Raw genomic sequence first — 9,333 nt, 5'->3', positions numbered from 1 at the left:
TGCCAGCCAACTTTTAAAGTTGTTTAAAAAGCCAATACCAGGAAAAAAGGTGAGGCTCCCAGGTACACTGATTATAATAATGTATCTGGCTGCTTGCTGGTCATGGCCAATGGACACCCCCAACTTCCAATAATGCCTTCAATCGAAAACGTAGCAATGTGCACAATCCATGGTACAATCCAATCTACTGTTTTGCAATTGCTGCTGTCTTATACCATATCACTAATCACCCAATCCCATCTACAGATAATGCCTGATTCATCCTCAAAACCTTCAACTCGTTCTTGATTCCAACTCCCTTCCCCATCTCTTTTTCTGTTACATTGTTTTTTTGTTTGGTTGGTTGGTTGTTTTTTCCTTTAAATTGTTTTATTATTCTCTCATTTGGTATGTAATTTCTTTGCAGAATTTCTTGTACTTTCTCCTTAAACTTCTTTATTTGCCTTTATTTTTTGAGTTTCTAGTTAATGTATTTGTATTGCATTGGTCATCATTGATTTAAGACTGAGCTTTTATCTCCATGATTTGATTACTCAACATTATTTGTTTTTTTATGTTCCAACCTGGAGGACCAGGGTATCCTCTCATTACGTCATTATCTCATTACATTTGATCTGGTCTTGCTTGGCTGCATACACACAAGCAATTATTGTCGTTGGAAAGGATCTTTCACAATCCTTTCCAAAGACTGCACGATGCATGAACAAGTGCTGTACATACAGCACCGTTCTGCTCTATGGAGAGGGGAGGGGGAAAACGACGGAGCGGCACCCTGCTGTGCGCTCTCCCCCTTCTCTTGCTATAGGATTGTTCGTTGTCCATCGTCCGTGGATCCGCCAGGACGGTCGTTCGGATGATGGACGACGGGCGCTGTACACACGCCAGATTCTCGTCCGATATCGGCCCTGAGCTGATTATCGTGCAAGACCCATTGGATGTGTGTACGTAGCTTTAAAAGTAGCATTGATGCCACTTTCTTTCACATTTATAATACTTGAGCCATCTAGTGGATTGTTTTAAGTATGCCTTTCAGTTACAATAAATATATGTATTTATATAGATTTAATATCTGCTTATTAGATTGCTGCATGCTTTTTTTTCATAATTTTTTTATATTCATTATTCATGATACTTTAAACAAAAAATATAGAATACAGCATTAAAGTGTAAGTTAATGACCCTTCCCACCAGTAAGGTAATACACATAAAATGTTTTTGTAAAGACTCTTGTTACAAGAGAAAATGTTATAGATTTGTTAGGAGTGAATTTACTGGCCAGCAATCCAATGCTGTGCATAATTGCAGTACTAAATACTGTCTTTTATGTCCAGTGGTGACACTTGCAGTAGCAAGGAGAACAAAGAAATTGCAGCAGCCCCTGCTTCCCTTTAGCCATGCACCCTGAGGTGGATTTTATCAGCATCCCCTGTGCACACTCTGAAGCTGTACACAGCTGAAGGGGGATATGGAGGCAGGTTAGTTCCTGACTCTATTCTGCCCTGTCATTGGCTGCTAGGGCTTTAAAGCCTTTCTGCTCACAGTCCCCACTACCTGTTGTATTGTTGACCCCCCCTAGCATTCTAATTCTGTTTGTATTTTCATGCAAAAATCATTTCATTTTTTTGCATGTAAATTTATTTTACATTGTAGGCCTATAATTCTTAGGCATAACTCACCGAAATATGTTCAATATTTAATACATTTAATAATAAACTTTAAATAAAAAAAAAATCTGTTAAAAAAAAATAGTGAAACCTGTAATGTAACTGTACAAAAGCATGTATAATATATATATATATAATAAAATGTATTATGTATAATATTTAAAGATGTCTTTGTATTAGAGTCAATACAGCTATTTTGTATTGAAAGCAATACAAAATTATTTAAATTTCCCGCCCGCACCAATGCATGCACCAATGTCACAGGGAAACCCCGGAAAACGTCTCTGCAGTCGCCGGCTGAAGCTCGAAGAAAGAAGACGTGTCCCGAGGACCAGCAGGACGCCAGGGGACACCAATGAAACAAGGTAAGTTTTTTTTTAATGTTTTTAGAGACCCCGAGTGTGACTCGGGATTACCACTTTTAGCATGTAAAATTCACCCCGAGTCGCACACGGCTAGGGGGTTAAGCTAAGCTGACCGGCTGCTGGTGTGTGATTTCATAAAATTTACTGTTACTAATTCTGCCTGTTTCTGAACCTGTGAATGTATGCTGCCTGGACTGACCTTTTGCCCGTGACTCCACCTCTGCTTTTTTTGGACTTCTCTTTGCTGGAATCTTAGTACTGAATTATCTGAGGGCTCCTGGTCCTCTGTCAGCTAGACACCATCCCTTGCACACAAAAGTCTTGGGGTCAACAGTGTGCAGGGACAGCGCAAGGCTGATATAGCCAAGGAGTGCAATGTTAGATTGGGGGACTGGTGTCTCGCAAGTACTGTTGCTGAAACTTTTACTATTCCTGTCTGTTGTATTCATAAAAAATTGTTTTGAATATTGCAATCAGCTGTATAGGTAATCTTTGAATAATCTTTGAATCCAGTTTAAGACCAAAAATTACATAGGCATGAATGTCCATCTTGTGGCTAATTGTAGACACCTTTAGTTTCCATGATCTCATTTTATATGGGAATATAGTGCCATAAAGAAGATTATCCTGGGCCAGTGGTAACAAACATACACATAAAGTATCATAAGTATGTTTTTCACTCTGTCCTAATGTTACAGATTTCAGGTTGTCCCATCCCTTTGTCAGCAAAAATTCCTTCCATTGATAGATGATGCAGAGTCAATAAGAAATCTTTTAGGAGATGCTGGAGTAGCTTGGAGGAGGATCAGTATAAATAGGAAGATCCAGAGAATATGGAGGTGGAAAAGGAGAAGGAGGTGCAAAGTCTGCTGGGATCACATACACCTAGAAATAGATAAAAGTGGATACATGGATTAATATTTTGTATTACATTACATAATGTAATGTACTGAATGTATTCTACATCTTGCGGGTATGGAATGCGGGTATGGTTGGAAGAGTAACTTGTAGTGTAGTGCTTTTATTACATTACATTTAATGACCTCTTTGTTCTCTAGATCAGTAGATTTCTCAATCAGGGTTCCCCCAGTGGTTTCTAGGGGTTCTTTGAGCAATGAGAAATGTATGCCTCTCGGGTCAGTTTAACTGATACCAATGGTCTTTTTGGCTATCTGTAGGTGTGACATTCTTCCCAATGGACGTATTGGATGCATTGGAGGCATTCTTCCTAATGAACACCACAATAATGTACTTGTGAATATATTGTAAAGGTTCCCTGAAGACCTGAAAGCTGTTTCAAGGAGTTACCCAAATGTAGAGAAACACTGATCTAGGCCATCTCATTTTCATTGATCCCTAATGTGAGGAACCTCTATACTATATAATAATTACATTAATTACATTTTGTAAATCAATTTGACCTGCACTACAGACCAGACTAAGGGAATAAGGCCAAGCACCCCAATGTTTTGGAATCTAATCTCAACCTATTAAACCCTTGTTTCTTCAGATCTTCAAACAGGACCCTTCATGTTGAACCATATGGATCATAAAATACTCTACATTGATGGTTTGCAGGGCCTTTTCCACAAGATCTCGTCCACTGTCCACCATTTTTAAGAGGCTATTACAACTTTCTGTCTGTTTGTTTTCCAGCCATTAATATACCTGTTGTTGATTATGAATATTATCTGCAAATTTATGAATAATATATAACCCTATCAATGCACATTCAATAAATGAAGGTTCATGCACAAATAGTAGTTAGTCACTCAAACATTTTAATTAACAAACAAGCTGAAACATAAAATGCACAGCAATATTGGTTACTATAGATATAGGAACTTCAATCAACAAAATATACAGTAATGGAAAATAATGTTGTTAGTAGGTAAACCCCTGTAGCAATCCAATAATGGTTAGTGCATAATCCAGCAATTACAAAACAGCAAAACAACATAACAATAACATAGACATATATAGGACAATGTAGGAATGCATTCACAAATATTTTATAGCTACCTGTTAAGATGTAAATGGGTACCCCAGGAGTCTGTTCCTTGTCTGTGACTTGCCAACTTCTGCCTTGCTTCCATGCTTCTTGCATGGCTAACTATTTCTTGCTTACTCACTGACGCATACTCACAGGCTTCCTCTGGCACTATCAGCCTTCCTTCTCTTGCTGGCTTCTGGCTGGCTACCTACCATTCTCTGAGCTCCCAATCTTATACAGTTAAACCCCATTAGGAATCATTGGAGAGTTACGATTGGCTACTGGATGTTATTTGTTGAACACCTAATGGTTTTTTAAACATGTAGGAGTCCTGAAGTTATTGGGGATGTCAAGCATGGGACCTTTATTCTAGGTGTCAGCATAGATCAGCATGAGGGTTATTACCTCACTCTATCTGTTCTGTCATCTATTTATTTTTACAGCCCTTTCCAGATCAAACTCTGTATTGGTATTTATTACCCTATTGTCACATCTGTGAATTAGACTGGAATTAGAGATTGTAAACTCCGTAATTGTAAGCTCTTTGGGGCAGGGTCCTCTCCTCCTGTGTCACTGTCTGTATTAGTCTGTCATTTGCAATCCCTATTTAATGTACAGGGTTGCGTAATATGTTGTAATATAAATCCTGTTTATTAATAATAATAATATTATTAATAATAATAATAATAATAAGTAGAGATCCCTCTAGGTAATCCAGGTGGCTGGTCAAATAGAACCAGATCCCCATGATTAAACACAACACTCCTACCCATGCTATCCTGCATTGTTTAAAGATACTTAAAATAAAACCTAACTATTAATATGGCCTATAGTGAATGTATAAGCATGGGAACATAGGGTACCATATGTACACCTATATAAACATACATGTATATATATATATATATATATATATATATATATATATATATATATATATATATACCCTAGATATATACCCCTATATATACACATAAATCTTTCCACATATGTCTATAAACAATTTTGGGGTGCAACAATATTAACATAATTTTTTAAAGGGTGATTGTTTTTTGGAGGGTGGTTGCATTTTTTCTACCTATCTATAAATGTTAAGGGTCTACCCCATGTTTTTGGTCCATTGGACTATTGACTATGGTCTATAAACGGACAGGTAAGATGTTGGTAAAAATATCAATAACATTGTGGCAAAACCTAAAAGCAGAGTGTGGTAGTTCAAGGGGTTTAACTTTTTGTTAAACAAGGTAAGAATTGCCAGACATGTTCGTAAAAAGTCCACAACTGCTCTGTATAATGTGTGCGGTGTGTTGAAGGACAGCTTTAAACACACAATGCAAATAGTGAATGACTGCAAGAGAAGACCAGGTATTGAATCACCGAAACCTATGACATATATTGATTGTTGATAAATCTCAAATTCTGCTCCTCTACGTCCCCAATTTTTTGTCTTCTGGCATTGGTACAATAATGTGGGAAATGGTTTCCTAATATATGTTAGACATTTCAATTTCAACTATTAGTATATTGGTTTTAAAAAAAAAAATATTGACCCCATAATATTGGTTGTATAGTTTTGGGATTCCATGGTCACTTGAAAGAGGGCTGGAAAACAGAACATCCATTATGTCTCTGTAGGTTAGGTTGAAAAAAGACATAAATCCATCAAGTTCAACCACTAGGGAAATAAACATATCCCAGATATAAAACCCTATAAGACATAGTTGGTCCAGAGGAAGGCAAAAAAAACCCTGGTACAAGTTGCTTCAACAGGGGAAAAAAAATCCTTCCTAATTCTAATCGGATGTTCCCTGGATCAACAGTCACTGTTATTTTTACTTTAAAGCCCTAATACCCAGTTATGATCTGTGCTTCTAGAAAAACATCCATCTTTTTCTTAAAGCAATCTATAGTAGTTGCTGAAACTACTTCCTGAGGGAGCCGATTCCTCATTTTTACAGACTTTACAGTGAAGAATCCCTTCCTTATCCGGGGCCTAAACTTCTTTTCCTCCAGACGTAAAGAGTGCGCTCTTGTTCTTTGTAATGATGGACTGTAAAAGGTGAATTAATGGGGAAGAGAGTTCTCTATATGGACCGTTTATATATTTATACAGGGTGATCATATCCCCCCCTTAAACCTCCAGATCCTTTTCCATTCCTGACTCCCCCAAATGTATTCCCCCTAAACAGTGTGAAACATGCACGTTGTTAGCTCCCAGGGACATAACTTTAAATTTATCTATATTAAATGTAATTTGCCACTTGGTTGCCCAATCAAACAGTACATTCAGGTCTGCTTATAGATTATAGACATCCTGTATGGTCTTAATTCCATTACATAGTTTGGTGTCATCTGCAAACACAGAAATGGTACTTTTAATCGCAAATTATAAATCATTTATAAAGATGTTAAACATTAAAGGTCCCAACACTGAACCCTGGGGTACACCACTAATAACCTTAGACCATTCAGAGTATGAATCATTAATTACAACTCTCTGGATGCGATCTTTAGGCCAGTTCTCTACCCATTTACAGATTGACTTTTCTAAACCTATCGACCCTAACTTGCATATTAACCGTCTGTGGGGTACGGTGTCAAATGCTATAGCAAAGTCCAAGTACACTATATCAACTGCTATTCCACTGTCTACCTGTTTACTTATTTCCTCATAAAAACAGAGTAAATTTGTTTGACAACTTCAGTATTTCATGCTGACTATCACCTAAAATGGTATTTTCCAGCAGAAATTAATTATCAAACTCTCTAGGACCTTTCCAACTATGAACATTAAACTAACCAGTTTGTAGTTTCCTGGTAATTGACTTTGCTCCCTTTTGAAGATAGGAACCACATTGGCCTTACGCCAGTCCATCAGTACCTTGCCTGTGACTCTAAAAATTAGAAATAATGGCTTTGAAATAACTGAGCTCAGCTCTTTGAGGACACGTGGATGTAATCCATCAGGTCCTGGTGTTTTGTCAACCTTAAATTTTCCCAGCTGTTTCTCAATCATATCAATTCTGAGCCATTGTGACTCATTTAGGGCAGTGACATTGCTATTATGAATTTGGACTTAAGCTCTGCCATTTTTCTTTGTGTACACAGAGCTAAAAAAAGTGTTCCCAAGTTACCAACCTAGCGACATCCTTTAAGGCAGCGGTCCCTAACTGGTGGTCTGGGAGAACATTTTGGGGGTCAGCGGCTCTGGCCGGAGCACCCCCAGCGGGGTCAGGAGAAGGAACCCACTGGGAGGACGCACTGGCCAGAGCCGTGGACCCAGTCCCCTGTGCAGTTCCCAGGCTCAGAGAAGTGGGCGGGCTGTGTCCCTGAACTTAACCCACCCACTTTCCCATTGCAGGCTTCGATAAGCCATAATGATGTCACTCTGGGGAAGTGAGTGACACCCGCTACCCGTGCATGCGCGGTCAGGAGCCTGTGATTTTAGTGGTCGGAGGAACCGAAAAGGTTGGCGACCTCCGCTTTAAGGGGCCTACATGCTGAGCTCCTTTATTTTTGCTATAAATAAAAATGTAAAAAGAAATTTGGGGTTTGCCTTACTTTCTTTTGCAATCTGTCTTTCATTTTGAAGTTTTGCACATTTTATCTCCTTTTTACATCTTTTGTTATGTTCTTTATAGTTTTCAAACAATGAAGGTGAATCATTCACCTTAATTTTTATGTTTTTGGAATGGCCTTTTCTTGTTCCTTATGGCTTTTTTAATATCAGCTGTGAGCCACAGGTTTTAATTTTAGCCTCTTAAACTTATTACTGATTGGTATATATTTTTCAGTTTGCTTTTGTAGAACAGACTTGAAACATTCCCATTTCTGTTCTGTGTTCTTTGAGGACAATATTGTCGCCCAGTCTAAGTCACAGAGAGCCGATCTTAATAATGGAAAATTTGCTCTCTTAAAATGAAATGTTTTTATCTTTCCTGTTTTTGCTTCCTGTTTACAGCTTACATTAAATGAAATCATATTATGGTCACTGCTACCCAGATTCTCTTTTATTTGCACATTTGTTATAAGCTGTGCATTGTTAGGAAGAACTAGGTTCAGCAGAGTATCATTTCTAGTTGGAGCTTCTATAAACTGTACCATAAAATTATCTTGTATTAAATTCACAAATTTCCTCCCTTTTGCTGTTCCTGTAGTACCATTACTCCAGTCAATGTCAGGGTAGTTGAAATCTCCCATGACTAAAACACTTCCAGTTTGACCACCCGGGCAAATAGCTACTTTTGCGCGCTCCATCTGCCGACATCTGGCCCCCCCTGCTTATAAAACCCACTTTCTACAAAACCAAAGAGGCCATTATGAAAGCCGCATGGAAAAGGAAGGACTTGGTGTTAAGATCTAGTCCTTACCAAATTTTTGCCGACCTGGCGCCGCAAACGATTCGGAAACAGAAAGTCTTGCGGCCATTCCTCTCTACTCTGAATGATCTTGATATGAAATATAAATGGGGGTTCCCCTTCAGATTGGTTTCTAGTTACATGGGCCAAACAAATTCCGTGGTGAATACAGAAGAAGCTCAAGCCCTTTTCCAGAGGGCTGATTCCATAGACTCCCCAAGACCTCAGAGATCTTCTCGGCTTACCTCTATCTTAGAAACCAGCAAGCGTCAGAAACGCTCTCCTGGGCAGAATTTGCAATCAGCAATACGTAATAATGATTCTTCTCAAGGCTATGAAGCTGAATCCTAATGTCACTAGTAGCGAGCCATATTGCACGTGCTAGGTGGATGACTGATTTTACATAAATCCTGTTTTGTTGGCTAAAAAATTTTTTTTTCTGAGCACTATTTTATTTGCCCTTCTGCCTCTGCTATGATGAGTGATATGCTCTGTCAATGGAGGTTTTGCCTGTTTTTGCTAGAACAGGCTATATTGATATGATGTTACTGATTGCACCTTATATTATTGATTGCGAGATGTTTTATAGTCGGCAATATGTAATAATGTTTATTCTCAAGGTTACAAAGCTGAACCCTATTCTCACTAGTAGCACGCCATAGTGCACGTGCTAGGAGGATGATTGATTTCACATGAATCCTGTTTTGTTAGGTTTGCTAAATTTTTTTTTTTTTCTTAACCACTTTTTTATTTACACTTCTCCCTCGGCTATGATGAGTAATATGCTCTGTTATAATAATGTCGATGGGGGTTTTGTCTGTTTCTGCTAGTACAGGCTTTATTATTATGATGTTACTCATTGCACTTCACTTTATATTACTGACTGCAAGATGTTTTATAGTAAAGCAACACCTGCCCAGGTGTGTTGAGTGCCTTACCCATTTTTTAGGCAA

The 9,333-nt window shown here is 38.2% G+C and overlaps 1 protein-coding gene across 1 annotated transcript in view; it reads right to left on the bottom strand.

Moving 5' to 3' along the window:
- Window positions 1-1,636: 1,636 nt before the first annotated feature.
- Window positions 1,637-9,333, bottom strand: part of LOC140339540 (membrane-spanning 4-domains subfamily A member 4A-like) — a 31,181-nt gene continuing 23,484 nt past the window's right edge. The window contains exon 6 of the mRNA XM_072424290.1: window positions 1,637-2,914. Within this exon, the coding sequence (XP_072280391.1) occupies window positions 2,804-2,914 (111 nt within the window). The 3' untranslated portion in view covers window positions 1,637-2,803. The remainder of the gene's footprint in view (window positions 2,915-9,333) is intronic.

The sequence above is a fragment of the Pyxicephalus adspersus genome, chromosome 10 (assembly GCF_032062135.1).
Source record: "Pyxicephalus adspersus chromosome 10, UCB_Pads_2.0, whole genome shotgun sequence".
NCBI classification, from domain to species: Eukaryota; Metazoa; Chordata; class Amphibia; order Anura; family Pyxicephalidae; genus Pyxicephalus; species Pyxicephalus adspersus.
Note: the sequence above shows the minus strand (reverse complement) of the source record. Positions and strands in the feature narration are given on the sequence as shown.